Source organism: Sinocyclocheilus rhinocerous, unplaced genomic scaffold (genome assembly GCF_001515625.1).
Source record: "Sinocyclocheilus rhinocerous isolate Xijiao unplaced genomic scaffold, SAMN03320098_v1.1 scaffold1054, whole genome shotgun sequence".
Classification (NCBI taxonomy): Eukaryota; Metazoa; Chordata; class Actinopteri; order Cypriniformes; family Cyprinidae; genus Sinocyclocheilus; species Sinocyclocheilus rhinocerous.
In genome coordinates, this window is record NW_015654511.1 from 468107 (window position 1) to 494224 (window position 26118).

The 26118-nt window shown below is 36.4% G+C and overlaps 1 protein-coding gene across 1 annotated transcript; it reads right to left on the bottom strand.

The window, feature by feature from the left end:
• Nucleotides 1-9416: 9416 nt before the first annotated feature.
• LOC107717392 (transforming growth factor-beta-induced protein ig-h3-like) lies at nucleotides 9417-18387 on the bottom strand. The gene is made up of 16 exons (XM_016524123.1): nucleotides 18240-18387; nucleotides 17884-17982; nucleotides 15791-15855; nucleotides 15553-15710; nucleotides 15234-15398; nucleotides 14915-15061; nucleotides 14651-14811; nucleotides 14186-14262; nucleotides 13952-14097; nucleotides 13381-13517; nucleotides 12054-12184; nucleotides 11762-11886; nucleotides 10712-10814; nucleotides 10557-10618; nucleotides 10392-10416; nucleotides 9417-10230 (listed from the first exon to the last, which is right to left on the bottom strand). Exons 1-16 carry the CDS (start codon nucleotides 18353-18355, stop codon nucleotides 10169-10171), a joined length of 1779 nt encoding a protein of 592 aa, XP_016379609.1. The 5' UTR covers nucleotides 18356-18387; the 3' UTR covers nucleotides 9417-10168.
• Between the last annotated feature and the right edge of the window lie 7731 nt (nucleotides 18388-26118).

Here is a 26118-nt window from a genome sequence, read left to right on the forward strand (position 1 = left end):
GCTGGGGTCAAGGCATCAAGAGCCACCACACACAGACGTGTCAAGGAATTTGGCTACAGTTGTCGTATTCCTCTTGTTAAGCCACTCCTGAACCACAGACAACGTCAGAGGCGTCTTACCTGGGCTAAGGAGAAGAAGAACTGGACTGTTGCCCAGTGGTCCAAAGTCCTTTTTTCAGATGAGAGCAAGTTTTGTATTTCATTTGGAAACCAAGGTCCTAGAGTCTGGAGGAAGGGTGGAGAAGCTCATAGCCCAAGTTGCTTGAAGTCCAGTGTTAAGTTTCCACAGTCTGTGATGATTTGGGGTGCAATGTCATCTGCTGGTGTTGGTCCATTGTGTTTTTTTGAAAACCAACGTCACTGCACCCGTTTACCAAGACATTTTGGAGCACTTCATGCTTCCTTCTGCTGATCAGCTTTTTGAAGATGCTGATTTCATTTTCCAGCAGGATTTGGCACCTGCTCACACTGCCAAAAGCACCAAAAGTTGGTTAAATGACCATGGTGTTGGTGTGCTTGACTGGCCAGCAAACTCACCAGACCTGAACCCCATAGAGAATCTATGGGGTATTGTCAAGAGGAAAATGAGAAACAAGAGACCAAAATATGCAGATGAGCTGAAGGCCACTGTCAAAGAAACCTGGGCTTCCATACCACCTCAGTAGTGCCACAAACTGATCACCTCCATGCCACGGCGAATTGAGGCAGTAATTAAAGCAAAATGAGCCCCTACCAAGTATTGAGTACATGTTCAGTAAATGAACATACTTTCCAGAAGGCCAACTATTCACTAAAAATGTTTTTTTTATTGGTCTTATGGAGTATTCTAATTTGTTGAGATAGTGAGTTGGTGGGTTTTTGTTAAATGTGAGCCAAAATCATCACAATTAAAAGAACCAAAGACTTAAACTACTTCAGTCTGTGTGCATTGAATTTATTTAATACACGAGTTTCACAATTTGAGTTGAATTACTGAAATAAATGAACTTTTCCACGACATTCTAATTTATTGAGATGCACCTGTATAAGACTGTTGAAGGACAGTAAGTTCAGTCGTATCGACAAGTCATTTTTGCCATCACTATGAGAGAAATCATATTCATATTAAAACAGAATCATATTATGCGCTGAATTAAATAGTAACATGGTGATGCTGCTCTTTGAAGGCACTCGATCTCTGATAACATGTTACGAGCTGACCGTATCTAAACCTCCCCTCGGTCAAGGTCAAAAACAAGCCAAAGTCTTTCAAATGCGTTTCAACGGACTAATATTTTGATACCGTTTTTGTTTTTTTTTGGAATGAAAATGTCATTTAAAGTGCAGCATTTGTCTCTGTGCACCAAGGCCAGGGAAAACTTATGATTTTGAAGCTCTTTATCTATAAAATAGCTCTTTATCACACAAAAAAAGTCTCAGACCACATGAACAATATTTAAAAAACCACAAAAAACATCTATTTACATCCTCAACATCTTTCTCCGACTGTTTCAAGGATGATCACAGCTCTGAAAACTTTGAGACTATGGATATTCCCAAACACTGCACACAGAGGTGAATGATAACAGCTCATCACATCAGCTCAAATTCAAGATGATTACTACCAAACATATAAACTTTACCCCTCAGGAATGAAAATGTCATTTAAAGTGCAGCATTTGTCTCTGTGCACCAAGGCCAGGGAAAACTTGTGATTTTGAAGCTCTTTATCTATAAAATAGCTCTTTATCACACAAAAAAAGTCTCAAGACCACATGAACAATATTTAAACAAACCACAAAAAACATCTATTTACATCCTCAACATCTTTCTCCGACTGTTTCAAGGATGATCACAGCTCTGAAAACTTTGAGACTATGGATATTCCCAAACACTGCACACAGAGGTGAATGATAACAGCTCATCACATCAGCTCAAATTCAAGATGATTACTACCAAACATATAAACTTTACCCCTCAGATAGACAATTCGGTCGTTAAACCATAAGCAAACATCTGTGAATGGGTTTTCAAGGGATTTAAATGAGTGTTACTTTAGACAGACTCACTGAATGTCCGAAACCAAGCGAGCTGCCCATCTAGACAGCATTTTGGGCATCACGGGCACGTTTAGAAAGTCTGAACCAAGGCAGAACACTAGTTTTTAAAGACTATAATGCCCAAAAATGCTGTCTAAGGTGGGCAGCACACTAGGTTTTGAGTCACAGCCAGTAAGACACGCACATCACTCCTCACAAGAACGTGAACAGCCACTTTCTTCAATTATACACCAATTATTATTAAAGGACACGGTTGTTCATTTCATCCTCGTGGGGTTTTTGTATGTAAATACGCGAGGTTTGGTGTGAAATCACAAATATTAGCTCAATAAACGAGGAGTGAAGCTAAGCTACGTTAGCCGCAACTTTGTGGGATTGAGTTCGATCAAAACATGGGCATTTGTTTTAAACTCAAACCGCTTTTACTATAAAACTACCAGTTTTCATACATGTCAGAAATTACAACGACATATTTTGGATACATTCTTGCCACGTTTTTTTTTTTTTTTTCTTGTATTGTGTGAAAACTTGCTGCTAGCCGAGTTGCTACATAGCCAGTTAGCCGTTTAGATTTGTAGTTTGCGGTTTAATTAAACCCCAAAACCAATGCAACCTCAAAATAACTGTCTAGAATATGTTTTAAATACTGCTTTTATAAAATGTAATTATACTTCGTTCACGTGTTTTCCTCACCTCATTCGCACAGAAAGGAAAGAAAAGACAGCAAGGAAACTTTTCAATCACTTCTCAATACCCCCCTGCGGAAAAACCACCATCCCTGTTGGAATAAAGTTGATAAGTGACCACTGAACCGTCTTTATCGGCTAGATGTATTATTATTAGATTGCATACCTTTCATGAAGTGGTGTAGCGTCTGTCGACCTTTGCTCTTGTTTACAGACACCGACATGAAGGAGTTTTTTCTTTTTTTTCCTGCCTCTTTCCCTCGTCTCTCACCCGTCCTGGCGTCAAACAGACTGGAGGCGAATCACATTACTGCATATCCATCCGCCAATTTGACAACCTACTACTCTTCTTCCTCTACAGAGACTACAGTGGTAGCAGCACAGTGCCTGCAGATGCACTTGAGATCATTAAAAGATGTCTGTGACAAATAGAGTATAGTATTATATTATGCGAGTATTATGGTTTCTCTATAGTGGTTTTAAGATGGACAACATTAGAAGGCATTTACTAACAGACAAATACCTGTTCTAGGGCCCTATATGAAGGTTAATGTAACTGTAAATGATTAAACTAGCTCTATATAATTTATTCTATTACAATTTTACAGTGTCCTATTAAGCTATTAGTAATAATTCGATTTAACTTGCTATATCTGGCATTGAATTTATTACTATTTATTATTATTATTATTATTATCGTTTAGTTGTTGTTTTTTCTTTATTGTCTTTATTGAGATTTATGGATGTTTTGCCACTCTCAAATCATTATTACATCTAATAACAAATAATAATAATAATACAAAATGCCCAACTTTGCAATGAGTATGCGGCTGAATAAAAATAGAATATGTAGATGATTTAATCTGCTTGAACGATTTATTAAATTTATCCCCCGTTTTTATTGCAATTTGTAAAACAGACCGAAATGTACTCATACAAATTAATACAATTTAGCCAACAGTTAATTAAAACTGACTTTTTTAAAAACGTTTTACGTAACATTGGGCGCTATTATTTTATATACAGTATCTATTTATGTGAATATTATCCGGGAAACAAACAGCCTAATTTGTGTAATTAAGTAATTTGTGTACTTGACACAACCAGACTTGACACAATGAGCGACTATCATACACTTAGAACTATAGTCTCTAGATATAAAGGCGGAAGGATAAGGATAAGGCTGTTTGCGTTGTTATACATGCGCTGTCCTGAAGTTGTGCTACGGTCATGTGACGTCACGAAAGTTGGCTCCACTGTGTCTGGCTTTTAAAACTTCAGCAGTGCAACAGCCAATAGAGAGTGAGTTACGCGGTGCTTGCTTACTCGCGCCTAAACAAGAGGTCATATTCAAATTAATTAGTTCGCTCATCTGTATTATTGTGCGAATAGAGACATCTATCTATCTATCTATCTATCTATCTATCTATCTGTCTATCTATGTAGTGGAAGTATGGGTTTATACAATCAATATATAAGCATAGCATACATTTAATTTTCATAAGTATTATGTTTAATCTAGGCTATGGAGAACGTTTTAGATGAATAATATGGAGAGTTTTAACACTAAGTTTCAGACTATATGATGCTTATTAAATCGCATAGGATTGACTGTGCAGATGTGGAAACATCTTCATTCAGAGTTTTTCCTCAAGGTTTCTCTCAGGTTTTTCAAGAAGTGAATGAGGAAGAATCTTATGATATTGTCATGAATGAACCAAGGGGTAAGTGTGAAAACACATATGGGAGGCAGACTCTCAGATTAACCATTACACCTTATCCTTATAGCCCCTCCAGCAGATTATGCGTATATCTTTTATAATTAATTAACATTCATTCATTCATTCTTTTATTTATTTATGACAAGAACACTGATAATATAAATGTGATAAATATTTACTTAACACGTTTATATATTTATATAAGTAAAAAATAAAAACTTAGCATATTAAAATAAACCTTAGCAAAAGGCTTCATATTTCTTACTCTGATAAACTTTTTATTGTTCTAACAGGTTTTCTGCACATTTTTCTTGTTGAATGAAACATGCAGACATGCATACCTCGTCCTGAAGTAATCACCAGGGGTCAGTCTTTCTCTACCAAAAAAAAATAAAAAATCCCAGTTTCTCTCTCAAGTTCTTTAAAAATCTTTTCCATTTGTTAACTCTTTAAACAATTCACCGCATACACAATTCAAATATTCCTGTGGCTCAGTGGTAGAGCATTGCGTTAGCAGCGCAAAAGGTCATTGGGTTCGATTCTCAGGGAGCACACATACTGGTAAAAAATGTATAGCCTGAATGCACTGTTAGTCGCTTTGGATAAAAGCGTCTGCTAAATGCATATATTATTATTATTAATTATTATAAAACTCATATACAAGATACAATACTATTTTTCACATTTACTTTGGACAATATTTTTGAACAGCTGAAGACACCTGAAGTAACAAACAACAATGTCAGAGGCCAGTAAGTTTATTAAGTAGTATTAAATGAACCATTAGTCTTCCTGAGTGGAGCGAGATGTTTTGTGTGCAGTTTAAGGTGATTAAGTTTAATTTCTGTTCCAGTTTGGAACTTTGTGTCTCCAGCTTCATTTTCAAGACATCTTCACAGATTTTGTTCATACAAGGGTCAGGCTTTCACAAGCTGTGAGTTTTATGGATACTGGAAACCTGGTTCTACAATCTGTTCTCACTGGGTGTCCTGCATGTGATATAAGAGAGCTATTGTGGGTCAAGCCCACACAGCAAAAGGCCAAATCAGAGGGCAACATATGTAGAGCAGGTCATGTTTGTTGTCAAAGTCATCCACCCAGATCCCAAAACAGCTGTGTCTGTCTAGAAGGACAGAAGAAGGACTTATTCTTTTCAGTTTCAGAAATCTAAACAGTTTGTCTCTTTTATGTCACTGCCTTTTTTGAACAAACACTGAAGTTGGCTGGGTTTTGTTACTGTAAGCCTTTCCATCAATGAACTCGCTCTGTCACTCTGTCTAAAAGAGAACAGCTGCATGCATGCAATACAAAGATTCAATTTGAAGCTTATGACTAGCATGAAATGACTGCCCTAAATTCCATTTATGTTTGAATGTAGCTATGACTTCATTGTGCATTTTCCAAGCAAGGTTCAGGTTGCCAAACATTGATATTTTTGCTCTGTTGCATTCGCATTACAGCTCAATATACACTGTAAAAAGTAAACAGTGGGTATGGGTGTTACATTAAAGAGTTATTTATCCTTGATCCAACCCTTAAAGGAACAGTTCACCCAAAAATTAATCGGGACAAATTTGGAGAAATTTAGCATTACAGCACTTGTTCACCAATGGTTCCTCTGCAGTGAATGGGTGCCGTCAGAATGAGAGTCCAAACAGCTGTTAAAAACATCACAATAATCCACAAGTAATCCACACCACTCCAGTCCATCAGTTAATGTCTTGAAAAGCAAAAAGCTGTTCGTAACAATCAAATCCATTATTAGGGTGTTTTAAATTTAAACCGTTGCTTCTGGCCAACATATGAGTCCATAATCCATATTTCTTCTTCCAGTGAAAAAGTCCATCCTCTGTTGTTCTCTCACATCAAATACACTGACATATTTGTTAACAACTGTTTTGGACTGATTTTACTTGTAAACAGTGCTTGATCTGGGCATATTTCTCACCAGATTCAGACAAGAACACTTTTTTTTTTTTTTTTTACTGGAGAAAATATTATGGATAGAGGACTCATATTTTAGCCAGAAGCAACGGTAAAGGTGTCAAAGTAAAATTGAAATAAAAACACAAATATAATGTAGTATAATAATTTTAAATAGCCTAATGTGTAAACATACATAAAGCATGGTTTAGCCCAAAGAACCCTTTTGTGCCAAAAAGGGTTCTTTCTCCTTATATAGAACCTTTTTGGCATAAAGGGTTCTTTGGAGTTGAGTAAAGAACCCTAAGGTTCTATATAGAACCCCAAAGAACCCTTTTTTTTTTTTTTTTTTACTGGAGAAATAAATATTATGGATAGACGAACCAACAGTTAGAAGTGAAAAACGTCTTAACGATGGATTTGTTTCTTGCAAACACTCAGCTTTTTGCTTCACAAGACGTTAACTGATGGACTGGAGTGGTGTGGATCACTTGTGGATTATTGTGATGTTTTTATCAGCTGTTTAGACTCTCATTCTGACGGCACCCATTCACTGCAGAGCATCCATTGCTGAGCAAGTGATGTAATGCTACATTTCTCCAAATCTGTTCAGATGAAGAAACATCTACATCTTGGATGGCCTGAGGATCAGCAAATTTTAGTTTTGGGGTGAACTATTCCTTTAAAAATGGTGTAACCTAATGAAGTCCGGATCAATCAATAGAAGCAGTAAATGTAAATGTGACCATATGAAGCACATTTTTGATATACAGAAAGTGAAAAACCATTATATTGAGCCATTAATGGTGACACATGTGTTTCCTGTTAGAAAGGTCCTTCACAGACAAAGATATCCTACAATAACCATGTGTAGGTGTACTGGAGACAGTTCGTATTCAATAAAATGTACAAGATTTATGCATTTCAAAGCAGATCATCACAGATATTGCCAGATATAACAACAATTACCAAATCTGATAATCTGATTTAAATTTAGTAGGTCAAAATAGTGGACAAGAAAAAAGTCTGATAACTCTGGATTGATACTAAATGGAAACAGACATCAAATTATTTATAAAGGTCTCAGGCATCCTGTGTAACCCTGAATTTAATACTGATGTAGACTTATTAGACTTGACATTTGTTTCCGTGCAGTGGTGTAATGAGAGGAGATGAGAGTATCTTCAATATTTTTCAGCACATAGACCTTTGGTTGCTACATGCATACTGTAATAATAACTTAAAAAGTGTGTTTGCCAGCAGGTTCTAGTAGCACTAAACCCCACTGCCCTATGCGACACAAAACATGCTGCCAGTGTCTCGCTCTGGGAGCAAAATGCTGTTGGAATGCTTTGTTCAGGCTGCCAGCTGAGAAAGGGTACTGTGCACATATGTTTCCTACTCCAGCTCTGTTGGGCAGCTTTGAGACATCCCGTCCTAGGACTGCTGCTGGGTACAGAAACTGTTTACCATCCTCAAATGTTTCCAGAGTGTATGCGGTGATATAACAAGCACAGTAAAGCAAAATGGCACGTTTAAACAACAGGCATCTTTCCATGTAAAGTCATTACGGAAGCTCCAGCGGTCTCATTTTGATTCCCGTGGTTGGTTGGGATCCAAAAAATGGTAGGTCTGTTCTGATAGGCTCATGTATGGGGGAAAAACAATGCCTAATGTAAATAATAAAATGCAATGAACCATATAATTGTGAGTTTAGGATAGCAAATTAAATAGGTTTTACAACTTTTAAAGACCCAATGAAATTAAAATAAGAGTTTTATTGCTTTTAGTTCATGTGTGTTAGCTTTAAGGTCATCTACTGTATATGTTAGCATACATCTAAACAACAACTTCTGACAAAATTCACCTTTAGCAAATATACGCAATCAGAAAACAGAACAAAATACTGATGACTCATACTGCACTACACAGATTTTTGTCCAATCAGATGCTCTCTAACAATTAAGTTGTCCCTCCCACTAAAACCACCTACATTTGGCAACAATGATGAAAATGGATAGTTTATTTATTTATTTACTTATTTATTCAGTTTTATTTATTAATTTATTTACGTTTTCAAGTAATATTACTATCAATTTTTTTGTTGTTACTTTTGTATGAAAAACAATTTTGGTACTGTGTTGGATCTCTATTTGATGTCGGACTCCTGAAGTAAAACAAACTGCCCTATTTAGTAACTGCTGTTACTTTTATGTCTGTGCTTTTAAAGTCATTTTTGTTTTTAAAGACCTCCTGTGGTGAAAATCAGGTTTTTAAATGTTGTTTACATGTCTATCTGGTGTTTTTAAAATATGTTTAAAGACAACCCATTCATCACAAAACAACATTAGCCTACTGAGCATGTAACCAATCCCGTCAATTTAAAGATTACCAAAACAAACAATTTTTTCCCCCAGTGGATTAACTTGCACGGATTAATTGTTCACCTCAAGATGAGCAATGTGCGCTAACAAAGTAAATGTAATTTTTGATTTCATGCGGACTTTAACTTACCACTTTATCTTCTGTCTCAGTTGCACCGATCCAGGGCTGAAATTTCTAATTTGAACCTGGTTGGCAGCAGCGGAGCCAGGATGTTTTCATTGGGGTGGCCAGCAGCCAGTATGGGGTGGCAGAGAAATCTTCATATTTCTTCAATATAATTTTAATAGGATGCCCATTTTCCACAAGTTGATATGATTCTTTAGGGTCTGGGGGACCATTCCCTTCAAAAACAAACAGTAATCTACTGCAAGTTCAGCGGCACAGATGTCAGGAGTAAATGACAACTGCTATGTTCATTATCACATCCAACAACAGAACACCTCAATCGCTTAGGAGTCATTCTTGTCTACATCTGCTCCATGACCCCTTTAAGGCATGAATAAATTATTTTCACAGGAAAAACATTTAAATATGTCATTTTATCAAAGATGAGTTTTAAGGGATAAAATTAGTGACTGCAGAGAGACTTCAAGCAAGCAACAGGGAATGTGGAGAAATTATTTAGTCATGAATAATGAGAACAAGCAGACTTTTAAATTATCATCTGAGTGAGACATTTAATTGCCACACATTAATCACCACATTATGACAATCCACCACATTGTGAATTCAGCTCAGTGAACTGACAAATTGGCTTGTAACAGACAGAGCAAACTACATTCAAGGGCACTGGCTAGTTATATGTAAACTATAACTCTGTGGCTACAAAATGGTCATTCTATTTTAAAATATGCAGACAGTGATCTTTGGTTCTTCACAAAACATCTTTGGTGTAACATAACAAATAATCTGCACAAGTTTACATTATAGACCATGGGAAACGAAGACATAAATTTGGTCTGTGTTTTTTTTTTTATGTGCCCAAATAGCATTTGTTCCAGCTTAAACCATGCAAACATGCTACAGGTATATCAAATGCAACAACCAAATCATTACAAAAACAATAAAAAGAAATACAAAATGTTAACAAAAAATGTGTTGAACCAACATTTGATTCAAATAATTCAGACTGAAATTCCAAAACGGAAGTCGAATGAATATCCAAAACATATGAAGTGCCATAACTTTGCTGTCATCAATTTGTGATATTTAGAAATCCCCGCTCTTCATCCAAGGGCCTTTGGCACATGAAAAAAGTCACAATCTTGCAATGCTGAACTGTTTTCCATTTTCAGCATTATGTATTTTGTTGCCTGGATTTTCTTAGCCATTAATTATCTCTCCACTGTGTGTTTCCATCCTTTTGAAGTGGTGGAGGTTCAAATGAACTACAGTTTTACTTTGTAGAGCTATGTTTACTGGACACGAGACATTGATCTGCTGCTCTGGCTTCTCAGGACCTTCTGGAAGAGATCATCTGTAATGTAGCAAGAAATATATTACGATTCATTTATTTATTTATTACATTTTGTTTTCATTATTTCAATACAATCACATGCAAATTATGAAATATATCTGAGACTCTTTATTAATTGCATTTATGTGGGAAAAAAAAGTTTGTGAGCAATGCATACAAACCATTTTTCAGTACTTGAGACCCAGCCTGGGATGAAAAATTGAGAAGAAGATATATTTCATTTATTTTGGCATTTCAAGCACACAAAAAAATATGTATAAAAATTTAGCAAGCAATTAAATATAAGCACTGACCTACTGTTAAATAATCATTTCTGATGTACTAACCCTCACAGCAGAGGTGCGTCTGATTGTTGAGCCTTCAGCCTGATCACTCACAATTTTAGGAGCTAAAACAAAGTGGCACGTCACACTGTTATGAAGCTCTGAAATAAGATATTGCTTTTATCATAACGTTTAAGAATGTCTGGTTCATGGCTTACGCAGTGGTTTTACGATTACATCAACAGCATGTACGACTCCATTGGTAGCCATCAGATCAGCCTCGACAACAGGCACCCTGTTCACGTATACAGTGGAGTTAAGCTGAAAGGGATAAAAATCAGAATGAAATGTAAGAATTATCAGATGAAATCAGATTCAAGAAAGATTTTACCCGTAAATGTATATTCTGACATAATTTATTCACATGTCATTTAAAATGTTATTTTTTCTGTGGAACACAAAAGATGAATTTTGAAGAGTCTTTAAATAGACCTTTTCCACAGAACGACAGTTAAGGGTGACAAATCTTCTATGTGAAGTTTCTATATAAATGATTTTTTGCGTGCGTGTTCTGCAGAATGACAGCACATATATTTGTAATTACACGAGAGTGAGTAGTAGTAGTAGTAGTATCCTTTTAAGCGTAAAGATGACAGAGTAAATAAGAGTAATGATAGAAATTACATTTTTGCGTGAACTGATTATATAAATATATACAACCATTCAAATGTTTGGGGTCAGTATGATTGAAAAAAGAAGAAGAAATTAATGCTATTAATAGTGACAGTAAAGACATTCATAACATTTATGTTACAATCTGTTTTCATTTGAAATAAATACTGATCTTTTGAACTTTCCATTGATTAAAGAATCCTGAAAAAACAAATATTAAGCAGCACAACTGTTTTCAACATTGAAAATGAAAAATAAATGATTCTTGAGCAGCAAATCAGCGTATTAGAATGATTTCTGAAGGATTATGTGACACTGAAGACTGGAGTAATGATGCTGAACATTCTGGAATAAATTAAAGGATTAATTTTAAAACTAGTTATTTTATAATGTAATAATATTTCACAATATTACTGATTTTACTCTATTTAAAGATCAAATAAATGCAGACTTGGTGAACATAAGAGACTTCTTTCAAAAGCGTACCAACCCCAGACTTTTGAACGTCAGTGTATTAATATGTTGGCCTAGATTCCACTTCTATTACAGATACAGAATCCAAAAAGCATTTCTTGACTCAATAAGTGAGTACATACAGCGCCTAACTCCAGTTTCTCTCCTGTCAGGGGCTTCATTCTGGTATGTGGGGTCACAGCGCCGCTGACCAGGAACTCTTCACCAATGTGGTATCTCAGAAGGTTTGCCAGCTCCTTGGGGTCTCCTATGTACAAAATAGAAAGGAAACAACAGATGCAGGTATATTCTGCACATCTAAATGCACTTAGACTGATTACAGAATTCTCATAGCAACAAATCGGACCAGTTAGTGTGTAATCATGCACTGAACATCTGCTTTTCTAACACATATGGTGACACAGGGGACATTACTCATGAGTTTGTTGAGGTCGGCGGGGGGCATTGCACTGAAGGCAGCATTGGTGGGGGCGAAGAAGGTGTAGGCCCCTTTTTCGTTCAGGAGCTCGGTCAGGCCTGCTCTCTGAATGGCGCCAACCAAAGTGCTGTACGGATTAAAGTTCATCAATGCACATTATTAGGAGCATATCTTTAGGCGAGAGAAGACAGTTAGACTGACAGCTCAAATTCCACCCGGGTCATCAGAAATCTGAAGAAATTACAGCCTCAAGTTTAAACATGCAAGTATGATCATTACAAAAAACGTTTTGAGAGACTGACAATGAGGTCTCTGAATGTGAGTGAGAAACGGCAGCTGCAAATTCCCTTTCAATAAAACTGTGAAAACAATTGCGCCCTTTATGGTGGAAAACATTTTCTTCTAGGTTTTTATAGGGCGTTCTGGTTAAATCACCACCAATGTGAGGTTAAATCTTTTGTACTCTCAAATACCTCTAGAATGGCTTAAATAGTCATAAGCACCTTATTTAAAGTAAATTAAAAATCCTGTCATCATTTGCTCAACCTCATGTCATTCCAAACCAGGGTTTTTATTAACTAATCTAAAACCATAAAAACATTTTCTTTACTTGAGATAAAATAAGCATTAACTGAAATAATATATAATACTAGTATATAATAAACTGAAATTAAACACATTTTAATTTAGTTTAACTTGTACTAAAAACTACTACAATATAAAAATGTATAAAAAATATACAGACATTTAAAAAATACAAAAATGGCAAAAATACACAACAAAATTAGTAAAAAATATAACTAAAATTAAATAAAAAACTGAAAAAAAAAATATAAAAAAACTTATTCAAAATATTATTACAAACTATAATAGAATCTCAGTGATATTAGAATAACACTGTTCCAAATATAACTAAAATTAAATAAAAAACAGAAAAAAAAATATAAAAAAACTTATTCAAAATATTATTACAAACTATAATAGAATCTCAGTGATATTAGAATAACACTGTTCCAAACCGATATGACTTTATGTCTTGTGTAGAATACAAAAGATGAATTTACTTTTTTTTTTCTCGTTTCCATATAATGAAAAGCAAATGGCATTTGGGCTGTCAAGCTCTAAAAGTAGACTATACCACTCAATAGCTTTGGTGTGCATCTGTCTTCTGACCAAATGCCATTCACAACAGTAGTGTCCTATTGAATATACAATAGAAACTCAAACTGGTCTGGAATGACATTAGGGCGAAAAAATGATGCCAGAATTGATTTAACTATCCCTTTAAGACATCACTGTGAGGATTATCGTCACTGTGCTTACCTGAAACGATCATCTGCCTTCAGGACGTCCATGACAGTTCCCATGGGGGGTGTCAAGAGCTTGTCAACGATGAACATATTTGCAAAGCGGCCATTTTTGTCGTGTGCAGCAATGCAGGCGTTCTCAATGCACAGGCTCTGCAAAGTGAAACGGTTAAGGTTATTGGTTATACAGATCAGCACATTTGTTTCAAAGCTCTCTTTTCTCACAAGACAGATGATGCATGAAGTGGACTGTGGAAAACGTTAAGGTGATCCAAAGGAGAGGTTTCTGGTGGTCTGTGAATTCACAAACAGTCTGCAAACTGAACTATACCAGCCTCGCTGCCAGCTACAACATGGCTAGAAATAAAAAAAAACGTGGCTCTTATGATGGATTGAGATGGGAAATGGGGAGTTTCATAATGCAAGAAGGATTTATTTCCTTCACCATTGTCATGAAAATGAAAAGTATTGATCTGTTGCTATAGGATTTTGTTCAGTATAGATAGATATCAATGCTTCATTTAAAAATAGTTGCTGGGACTTGGGTTTGTGTTGAATTATTCCCATATGTATAATTCAAGACTTACATTTCTGAACACAAAGACTCTAAGTTTTAATCCACCAAGGGTCTCCAGCTCTTGCCCATGATAAAGGCACTTGGAGGAAAACTTCTCCTTGAGAATGTGGTTTCTCAGCAGTTTCTTCATGTCGGGTGTCATGGCCAAACTCTTGTCTGCACGCAAATTACACAATTACAGTTATTTCAGAGTTTCTTAAGGCTCAATTGCTGCAGTAGCTTAATGAAAATGGAGTGATCCAACCTTTAAAAGCATCGTTCAGTGGAGCTAATAAAGTCCGAGACCAAAATATGATGACCAGGTGACAACAAAAATGAAAACTGTTGTTGCAGCATTACATGAACTCAAACCCAACATGAAATCAAATTTTTCCTGCATGTTTCTGCTCTTATTATGCACGATTCACAAGTGCACGTTATTCCAAACAAAACGTTTGTCTTCATAATTAAGCAAAATCGAATAGCTTGCTTGGATTCTGAAACGTTTTTTCCTGCTTGGCTGACATTATGAACAAGCCCCTCTTAATTTTCAACGGCTTCCTCCAACCACCTGGCTCCATTCTGCTATGTACAAACACCTACTTTTCACAATCCAATCAATTCCCAATGGACAAAATTAAGTCCCACACACAATTTTTTCTCATCGAATATCCAGTTTAACTCAGAAATGCATTGCATTGTGGAAGTAAAATGAAAAAATGCTTCATGCTAAAGAAGAGCAAAAGTACCTTTGAGAGAAACCGGGTCTCCCAAAATTCTGGTCAGTGTTTCTGGAGGGATCTTCTCAAAGGCTTCATTGGTTGGAGCAAAGATAGTGTAGGAACCCTCGTTCTCCAGAAGACTGGTGAGACCAGCGGCAGCAACTGCAGTCTAAATGAAAAGGAAAGGATGGCATTCAATGGACTTTGCACTGTTCATACTGCATACATACTACTGAACCAGCAAATTCCCTCAATAACGATATAAGATCTACCCGTAGAGTGTCCAGGTCATCATCGGTGTCAATCAAAGAGTTGACATTATTGGTAATGGCGGTGATGACTCTGTCAACAACATGCACAATTCCATTGGTGGCATGCTGGTCTGTCTTCACAAGCCTTGCACAGTTCACGGTCACAATCTGCGACAAAACATATGATTGGTAATGTACACAAAACCTCACAGGAAACCATTTGGTATAAAAACCAGTTGACACAATTCTTAACAGCTGTTAACTAACCATAGAGAAAGTAAACAACATATTTCCAGTGAGAAAATCTAAACAAGACTTTATTTGTAAAGACTAGACTTACTCCATTAGAATAATGGTGGATGTGAACATCAAAGTCCTGATACATGGAGGGGAATGAAGTGCCATGCTTAAGATCGTCAGAAGTCAAGCGTTTGTTGATCATGTGGTAGTGCAGAGCGTTGAGGAGCTCAATGTTGACGTTGCTCACCAGGGCATCCAGAATTTCCTACGGCACATTTTGAAATGACATTGAGCTTATCTTGATATTTTTGCTGTTTTTCCAGTTATAATGGTTTTTGGGAACTCTGCCTTGCCTAAAATGACAGGAAACTCTTTATTTCTTCTACATGATCTATGGAGATGCACTAGTGGGAACTCACAGTGGGAAGTGCAGCCCAAGCCTCACTGCTTGGAGCAAAGAATGTGAAGCTGCCTGGACCTTCGATCTCCTCCTGCAAATTCGCTCTTTCAGAGTACATCTTGGTAGTAGTGGCTCCAACCACACCCAAGGTTTTATAGATGTTCACCAGAGGTAGAGCTTTGAAAAATAAATCAATTTTTTATTGTTATATCATCATAACAAACCTCTTTTCATGCACACAATTTATAATTACGTACCTGCTGGACAGCCTTTTTCTCCAATCACCTTCTCATAGCCAGGACAGCACTCATAGCTGACCACCCTACAAAGAAATGATAAAAAACATCACTTCATTGGATTTTGTAGAAGATTCTGTACAGACGGGAGTTCTTCAGGAACTTCTGCAGGAAATCAGATCTATATTTCTCTCTTTATTATTGCGAGGGCTGAAGGGCTGTGACAACCAACACACTCCTCGATGCATTTTAAAGTGCATGGCTTAAGCTATACTGTACTTCTTTTTTATTTCATGCCAGATATTTCCATAATAAATAAGGTCTGTGCTCGAGTTGGTCTTAGAGGGTCATGGTAGCAGAAGAATCAAGAGGTACGTTATGAGCCAGGGAAACTCCTGAGAGGGAACTCTAACACCAGCAGTCCTGCCAATAAAAACAATGGGAAATTCCTTGGAACCACTATGCAAAGGTGCAATAATTGGGATACTGAAGACTGACATGAATTAAATACACTTTAAAATACATTCACATAGAAAACTGTTATTTTAAATTGTAATAATATTTGATAATTTTACTGTTTATACTGTCTATTTTTAATCTTTTGAACGGTGGTGAAAATATGCATTAAATATAGTATCACAAAGTATCATCTCTAACCAGAATACACTGGGATATTCAAAAACGTCTTCACACTAAACAACCCCCAAAACTTGGTGGTGTACCTTACGTAAGCAACATTAATCTGTTACATAATATCTCCAAATCTAGACGCAAATAAACATTCCAGACTCCATTCCATAATAAGCATCCACCATGGGTTGTACTGTGCCAAACACATCAGCTTCTTTAACACCCTCCCATTAAATCAGTGATTTTATTTATCTTTTAAAGTTGGATTTCTGTATTGCAGACACTGAATATGCTGTTCCCCCTGAACTCGAATATATCTGTCTGTGGAATGTTCATGTAACCAATAACACCTTTTCCCCCTGTGGGAACATCAAGTGGACGTCAATCAAACAGTACTGCTACAAGTTGTAATTATGATCCAGGTCTTAGTGCACTGAAGAGCTTTCAGACAGAAAGGCACTCAGATTTGTCAGCCTTGCATTCATGCACTGTTCAGGATGTTAGGCAATTTAACCCCACGAAGACTGAAGCCAATTACCAAGAGACATATGGTAACCATTACTGCACAACGTTCTTCTATATCTACTGTCAACTTGAACTCAAATACCCTGTTCACTGTTCCATTATATAGCTGCTAGATACAAAAGAAAAGTGTGTCCATTATGTAAAATTATAACCTTACGAGCTACAAAGCTGATGGATAGTACTGACTGAAAGATGTCAAAGTGTTCTTCAACAGACAACATACAAAAGCTTATCGAAACAATATAGTTAAAGTCATTAACACTTTAACAAGACCTTTCCTCCTCAGTTCTTCAAAGGGTTATTCTTTTAGAAAATGCTTCACCAAAGTTGTCTAACCCTATGAATATATATGTGAAGAATCCCCCGCACAGGGTAATAATCATCATTTATGCCAACCTGTCCTGCTCTTCAAACCTTATGCATTTTAAATTCTTTAGAGTTAGAAAGGTGATTATAATCTTTTATATTTCAATATAAGTTTATTCACATGTCCTGGGGGAGTTTTTCCTCTGCAACTTGAAAAGACAATGGTATTTTATCTAACAAGAAATATTCATTAAATCCGATACACTGGTTCAGACAGTACAGTAGCTAAAACCAGTAACTGGTTTTAGCACAGTACAGTACTGGAATATATTTGCAAGACAGACAGATAGAGAGACAGACAGACAGACAGACACACTGTAAAAAATGATTGTGATTTTAACAGTAAAAGACTGTAAAAATGCTACAGTAAAAACCTGTTAACTGGTTAACAGTAAGTTTCCATACTACCGTATTGGCCCGAATATAAGACGACCCTGATTATAAGACGACCCCCCTTTTTTAAGGTGAAATTCTGGCAACCACAGCTGCCGGTATTTTACGGTAAATGTCACCGATTTTTTTTTACAGTGCAGATAGATAGATAGATAGATAGATAGATAGATTTCTGTATTAAGATATCTGTGGTAACTCACGTTGGTTTGCCACATATTTTGCGGTGATACCATTGCTTGCAGTTGGTGAAGTACTTCTTATCCGTTCCTTGAATATTCTGCATAGCACAAACATTGGGGCTGCAACACACACACACACACCCACACACAAATCAGCCTTCTTTAAATGCTCCAAACATTCACCAAATGCCCAATGCATGCTGCAGGACTAAAGAAGAAAAAGTCTAACTTTTCAGTGACGTTGGGAAAATGATCAGTAGGGCTGCATATAAACCAGAGGGCCTTTATTTGTGTTCATGGTTTTAAATCACATTTAGTGCACACAATAGCTATCTGTCTAATAATAATCAATATGATCACTGCAGAACAGCTCTTACCCATGAGGTCTTCCTCTTATCCTGCTGTGCTGAAGAACCGCTTGATACGGGGTTTTCGCGGCGAAAACTGTCGCGATTAAGGTGATAGCCAGAGCAAACCAAGTTAAGCGCTTCATCTCGCGTCCCTGCAAGCGCACTCCAGAGCGGCGCCGCGTGCGGCAGAGCCCGGCTTAAATACCGAGACCCCGGTGCTCAGGGAGGGGCTTGAGACGACCAGAAACACGACACTTTCACTCACAGACTCGCAATGAACATTTTCTACCACGATAAGGCTCTGATGCATGTTTTTGGACTCAATAGAACAGCTCACTGTACAAGTTTTTATTTGTAATTCTGTAAACATACTATAGTGTAACTTTAAAGATGCATAAAGTAGGCTAATTAAATGTAAAATGAAAAAGTAAAATTAATACGTGCAATATTCAGTAGCCTACACTTGTGTGTTTAAGTACAGTCATCAAAAACAGTACATCATTAAAAATAGTCGTTATGAAATTTTTACGAAAATGTCATAAAACATTGAAAAAATGTGAAAATCGCCTAAACATTTAAATGTTTTTGTTGTTGTTGTTTGTTTGTTTTAACATATTTTTATTTGAATGATTTTAATGAATTTGTCTTGACATATAAATACCAAAATGCAATCAATAAAAGAAAATCTAACCTGTTCTTTTCATATGATTTCATGCCAGATGTTAATTGTAATTTTGTGTAACTCTCAATAGCTTAGTGCACTGTTAATTTATAGTCACGATTTACAGATTTTTCTTTAAGTAAAAATAAATGTAATAACCATGAGGTAAAATTCTCTAATCAACATTCAGTGAATATGAGAATATGATATCAAACAAGTTGTCCTGTCCTGTATTTACCCAGCAGTGCATTTAAAAATGACCCAAACTGGGTTGTTTTTAACCCAGCATTTATGATACCTTAATAATCCACCATATTTTTTATTGTACTAATAGAATTCTTAAACAGCATGGGGTATTGTAGCAATTTTTAGTTAAAATTTGTTGGTTTGCTTACTTGCTGTGCTTAATTAACCTAAATTCCGACCTCTAAAGACTGAAGAATGAATTACATGTAAGAAACACACCTATTCTGGAACTATAATGTTACCTGATAAACCTCACCAAAATATCTCCCACCTCACTTGAACAGTTTGGAACATCAAACTACTTTGAATAAAAATTAGACAGCACTCTTTCTTTCAGCATTAAAGGGGTCATATGATGCGATTTCAAGTTTTCCTTTCTCTTTGGAGTGTTACAAGCTCTTGGTGCATAAAAAACAGTTATGTCTGGTTTAGGTGTGCTTAGGCTTTTCAAAGAATTGGCACTTACTTTCAACACAGGACAGAATATCTTTTAAATATTTTATTTAATTTTATTATACTAACATTTAAATCCCAGAAAAGACTGTTTGTCTTTTCTTCTATTTCCCCCACAAAAGCAGCTCAAATGGCATTTTACATCAAATTCTTCACAGCATGCCTTACTGCAACACTTTTCTTTTAAAATGTGTTTCCTTTAAGAATTTAATTGTACAATAAACAGGTCAAGCTTTCAAACCAGTTGAAGAAAAGGGACAATAAACACTTGATATTTCTCTCGGACATTTAAAAACAACATTTAGCATTTTTTAAAACAGCTTCTTTAATCTAGTGTGGGAGTTATGTGGCTAGTTATACAGTATAATCAAATCCACTACTGTAAACTAATAATTGAGAAACTCATAATTAAACAATGTTGATAGAGCAGATTTTGCCAAAAGTCCAAGAGGTGATCTAAAACAACCAATGTGTCAAAGGCAGGAGATGGTATGTTTGGACAGGCTATTCTTTCTTCTTCTTCTTCTTCTTTTTTTACAGTAGGACTAGCACGTGGTCTATTTTGGGGTTACCCTATAAATCGAGCAGCAGTGGTTAATGACCTCTCCTCATCTCCTCTAGACTGGCCGATGCTCCATTAACTGTGTGGTATTTAGAGAGGTGATTCCTCCTGAGTGGCTTGAGGAGGGATTTTCCCTTTACTTTTATATTTAGACTTTGTTTTTGAAGTTTATTGAATAACAGGAGCATCTACTGAGTTCTACCTAAACCATAATAAGGTTATTTTCCGTTCTTGATTTTCTTTCCTTTTATAAAAACAGCAGGTATCCAGGATGCTGCATGTTACAGTAGACCTTTATGATGCAAATGCATGCCACGCCAAATAACATATAAATATCAACTATCATACTACAGCCTGGCAAACATGTCTGGACAAGTAAGCCATCAGTCTCTAAACCATGGGTTTAAATGAATCTTTTGCACTGTTCTAACTATTGCAGCAATTGAATCACATATTTTGATTAGATGTTTAACAGTTAAGCCCAAAGTATACTTCGCTTTAAAGAATTGGAGAAGACGAAACAAGAACAACCAGAAACTACTGAAGACGCAAAACAATAGATGCCCGTGTTAATGAGTGTTTGTGTGACAAGATGCACACAAGTTTAAACAAGTACATCCTCTGGAGAACCATTTGAAACCTTTTACAACAAACCTCCCAATCTGCTTATTCAATCCCTTTTTTCATACATAATAAACATAAATCTTTCTTGTTTCCACAGGTTTTGATATTTTACGCAATACAAACCCAGTCTCCAATTCTTAACTGATGTTAATAGCATTTAAGTGAATGACAACAATCTGCTTATTCAATCCCTTTTTTCATACATAATAAACATAAATCTTTCTTGTTTCCACAGGTTTTGATATTTTACGCAATATAAACCCAGTCTCCAATTCTTAACTGATGTTAATAGCATTTAAGTGAATGACAATGTTTAATACGTTCTCCACAAACAAGAAAACGTCTAATAAAGAATATCTTCGGTAAAAAAGACTCAACATTGATTGACAGTCTAATTTACTCACTATGTCTTATTTGTTATTTCATGTCAGAAATGAAATATGGCACACTACCTTGCTGAGGTCTGTTTCTTCTATTACTTTCTATGGAGTTGCCATGGGGCCTAGTGTTTAATGTTCAGCTCAGCTTCATCCAGGGACGAGCACATTCCTTTGCACTAAAACCTCCAGAGGGAGAAGGAATACCCATTTGCCCTTTGAATTTTGATACCTCAATGCTTCAGATGTCCAGTAAACAAAAATGAGTGAAAGTGGAATTTTTACATTCCATTTGATATCAATCCCATTGTGTGCTAATTTAGTGTGAGCTCTCCTTTGAAGCTCCATGCATTTCTCAGTACCCTTTTCACACTTTGTCTTTTCTTTTTGAATTATTCGTTCTTTCCGTTGTTGATTCAACACTTAGGTGTCAACAGAATCATTTTTAAAGGGTTAGTTCACCCAAAAATGAAAATGTCAGAAGAGGTTTATTGAATAACAGGATCATGACGGTATCATGACGCGAGCGTGTGGCGGCGCTGACCCGGATCCGGCGTGATGACGTCATTACACCGGATCTGAGTCAGCGCCGGCGCCGCCACACGCCCGCGTCATGATACTGTCGTGAACGCGCTTCCACTAGAGGTCTGCTACCCGACCTGAGCCCGACGGGTCCCAAAATACTTTCGGGTTTCGGGTCGGGTTCGGGTTAATGTTTAATGAATAGCTTCGGGTTCGGGTCGGGCTCGGGCTCGGGTTTATAGCTAAACTAAAACTATATGCAGTAGCCTAAGCTACGCTGCTTTCATAGACACACGCACACACACTCTCTTTCTCTTTCTCTCTCGCTAATTCAAATAAATGATATAATTAATTAATTCAAATAAATGCGATCTTACCGCACTGCATCTCTGTGTCTGATTTAAAGCAGGCTGAATGCTAACGAGCCTTAACTGACGAAAATGAATTAAGAATTATCGTCTTGTCGTATACAATCATTCAAAAACTCGGCAGAATTTATGTGACCGAGGCACCTGATGTGCGAGAGAGAGAGAGAGAGGTGTGTGTGTGTGTGCGTGCGCGTGCGAGCGAGAGAGAAAGAGCGAGCGAGAGAGAGAGAGCGGGGTGTGTGTGTGTGTGTCTGTGTGTGTGTGCGTGCGCGCGCGAGCGAGAGCGAGAGAGAGAGAGAGAGAGAGAGAAAGAGAGCGGTGTGTGTATTCTGTTACACCAAATACACAAAATAATGATCTTTAAAAAAGCATCATATGACCCCTTTAAATTGTGTTCCGAAGATGAACGAAGGTCTTACGGGTTTGGAACAACACAATCATTTTTGGGTGAACTAACCCTTTAATGGATTGAAAAATGCCCACGCAGCAGCCTGTATCACTGGAGCTTTCCATATCAAGCCACGGGAATGGAAAATGGGTTACCTTAAGGGGAAACAACTGAGTGTGTTTTTCCACTCTCCTTGGGGTACCAGTGGTCTCCTTACTGTCTGGCATTACTTCCTGCTTCCAAGATCAGGTTAACTGAAGCCAGAAAACAATTTAGCAAGAATACAATGTTGACCCTAGAACAATATTTAAAAAGAAAACGTCCAACATGGATATGAAAACACTGGGTATCTGAAAGGACAGATGTAACAGATGGCTTTGTATAAAACAGCAAATTCTCATGGTTACCCCATGAGTTGCATGGAATCCCTGTTATAAACAGCCCGAGAGCATCTTTCCGGTCCAGCTGATGAATCGGCTTTGATGAGGTCAGATGTGCGCAAATCTGCTGAAATAATTCAAAATGTACTTTGTTTAGTGCCCCAATGTCCTCCATCAAGAGTTATTTTATTTTTGGACATTCTTGGACAGCATCATCCCACGTTGTCTATGTTTATGCCAGTGTCAGAGAAAAATGGTCTTTAATCTCGTTTATTATAGTCCTTCATACTTCAAGTGACATAAAATTTCCAGAGTAATGGACATGCCATTATTATTGCTCACTTTTGTTTAGAGCGGCTGTCTCACACTGAAAAAAAGTTAAAAGAACGTGCATTTTAATATCTTTTAATATATGTTGGTCCAATCGAAAATTTAAAAAGAAATCACAATAAACATTAAGGTCTTCTGAAGGTGTATTTATTTAAATTAAACAAAAAATGTACTTAAAGGAATAGCTATTTCACCCAAAAATGCAACAGTTTGAAATTAAAAACGTCTTGATGGAATTGTTTATTAAAAACATGCAACTTTTTTACTTCACAAGACGTTAGTTGATGGACTGGAGTGGTGTGGATTACTTGTGGATTATTGTGATGTTTTTATCAGCTGTTTGGACTCTCATTCTGACGGCACCCATTCACTGCAGAGGATCCACTGGTGAGCAAATGATGGAATGCTACATTTTGGATGGCCTGAGGGTGAATACAGCAAATTTAAATTTTTGGGTATACTATTCCTGTAAAGTAAAAATTAAATTTAGCTTTATGGTGAAATTATGTTGTAAAAAGTTGTAAAAAAATATATATATCATATTGACCTACATTAAGTAACATTTTGCCCTATGTTTAAAGAAAGTAAAACCATGGCTGTGACAAATTAGTATTTGGACTAAAGTATCATTTTTTTTCATACTCTTCCTAAATGAAAACTGTTGACAATGCAGCAACAAAAGTAGAAATATCAGCCATAATAGTGCTTTTTAAAGGGGGAAAATGACTGAGAATATGATATGTTTTAATGAAATAAGCGGGACTCTCTTTGTGCAGCTTTGTATCTGACACAGGATCAGGTTACTGAGGCTGATGCCTCAAGGGAAAAGGTCAACATGGACCTTCGCTCTCAGGATTCCCTTAATATGTGTTTGTGCCAGTATGGAAAAGTTCAATCAGTCATAGTACTTCCACTAGAGAAAAAGTCCAGCTGAACGTCTCAGTGCTTAATGCACTCCATAACCACTTAAACTTAAACCGTAGTATATTTCAGTGGCAGTGAAGTTTAGACATGTGTGAGACGTACCGTACTGAATGCCCTCGTTTGACCCTAAAGGAATGAATCAGTCTACAGTGAACCCTTGTTAGGCCACATTACAGGACAGGGAAAGAGGAGAGCCTGTGTGATCTCATGACCCTGCCACATGGAGGAGGCTGAGATCATCTCAACAAATTCCAGCAACACACACTGCAAAGCCTTTCTGGACAGCTGGACCGCGCATACCTTACGAGGATAATTGCAAAATATGGTTGCGGAGATGGTCAGCCTAAAAATAACAGCAGGCATCATCTAACAGTGATTAAAAAAAAACCTAAAGCTATAATTTAATGTGCCTTCATCTCAACGTAAACATAGCGATGAAGGGCACATGACCAGTGATTGGTATTGGTGCAGTACGCTTTTTTGCATAGCATTTTTTGTATCCTAATGCAGTGGTTCTCAAACTGTTGACTCCAAGTCCTCCCTATGTCTACAACTATGTTTGCAGGATGTTTCCTCTGGTATCTGCTGTAATGTATATTTTTGTTTGAAAAAATATTTTTTTGAATTTTGCTGTTCATACATTAAAATAAGTAACTAAAACAATTATAGTTATATAATTATACAATTTTTTTTTACTTTTTAAAAAATATTTTAGCTTGGCATCACTAGAAAAACATTCTAATAAAAATGCCCATGGAGTTATATACATTTTATAAATTGACATACATTTTTCAACACCTAGAAACTACACTTTTAAAATCAGGTTTTTCAAGACAGTGGGAACACTATTTAAGAAAAAAAAAAAACAGTTGTTGAGGGGTGAATTATGATAAGAAATATCTTGATTTTCAGTTGTCTTAGCTTATTTTAATGCTTGTTTTATCTTATTTGAAGCCATCTTTGCCCCCTGGTTGAGAACCACTGTCCTAAGGGGTTCATTAGTGCCATCTTATGGTTATACACACTCCTTGTGGGACATATATGGGCAAAATTAGGATATTAGCAAAATAATTTCATAAAGGGTACAATGGTGCTAATGAGATAATTTAATTTAATTTTCTCACAAAACAGTAAAAGCCAACAAACTCCATTACATATTTAGTGAAATATAATAATAATAATTTTAAAAAAATTATTTAAAGTCACCATGAAATCAAAATGTAAAATTCTTATTTTTTAATGGAATACTGTAGTGTTTATTATAAAATTCTGAAGTGTAAGAAAAATATCCATATTTACAACTTTGTAAACCTTAATCTCTAGCTTCCGCTAACTGTCGTACGCGCATTCACGAGAGAGTGGCGTCCAGCGGATGTCATGGGGTAATTTTCATTTTTGGGCGAACTATCCCTTTAAGGGGGCTTTTAGCACCAGTATATCCTGCATTATACTGAGAAATAATTAGTAAAGCTGCAGATGGTTTACTGCAAAAATAAAAAAAAATCTGAAACTACATATCAAATGCTTCAGTTATAAGTCATGAAAAACAGAAATATTTTAACAAATGATCTCTGAAGATTGATGATAGAAATGTATTTTGCTGTAAGTGTTTTTCAAAGAAGGGAGGGGCCTATATTATTTGACACCTGCAGGAGACATTGTGACTGACACTTGCATCTGCTTAATTGAGAATGGGCAACACTTCATATGGACAATTCAACTATAAAAGTGAAGATAAACCACCCAATACATAATTTCAGTGCACACAAAAAGCCCATTTTATTATTCTTTTGAGCTCCAGAGTTTATGAAGGTAAATCCCAAATCTGAATTTCAAATATATCATGATTTTATTAACATTCCCTTAGCGTCCAAACAACACAACATTAATTTTTATGTCAAATGGACATGTCCCCTGAATGTTCTGACAAAGCATTTTGTTTGGCTTTGGAAGAAATCACCTTTCCAAAGAACACAAAAATAGTGCTTCTAGACCTCATTTGGGACATTTCCTTACTAATCTATAGCCTACAAAGCAGACTTTTACTTTTGATAGTAAGGAGTGAGGCTGA

What these genes read in the sequence shown, in the direction of transcription:
- LOC107717392 (XM_016524123.1), bottom strand. Translation starts at nt 18,355, where the DNA reads ATGAAGCGCTTAACTTGGTTTGCTCTGGCTATCACCTTAATCGCGACA. An exon ending in TCCACCATTATTCTAATGGA is followed by an intron (nt 15,062 to 15,233) that starts GTAAGTCTAGTC and finishes GTTTTGTCGCAG; the next exon opens with ATTGTGACCGTGAACTGTGC. An exon ending in AGAAACTGGAGTTAGGCGCT is followed by an intron (nt 10,815 to 11,761) that starts GTATGTACTCAC and finishes TATCCCTTTCAG; the next exon opens with CTTAACTCCACTGTATACGT.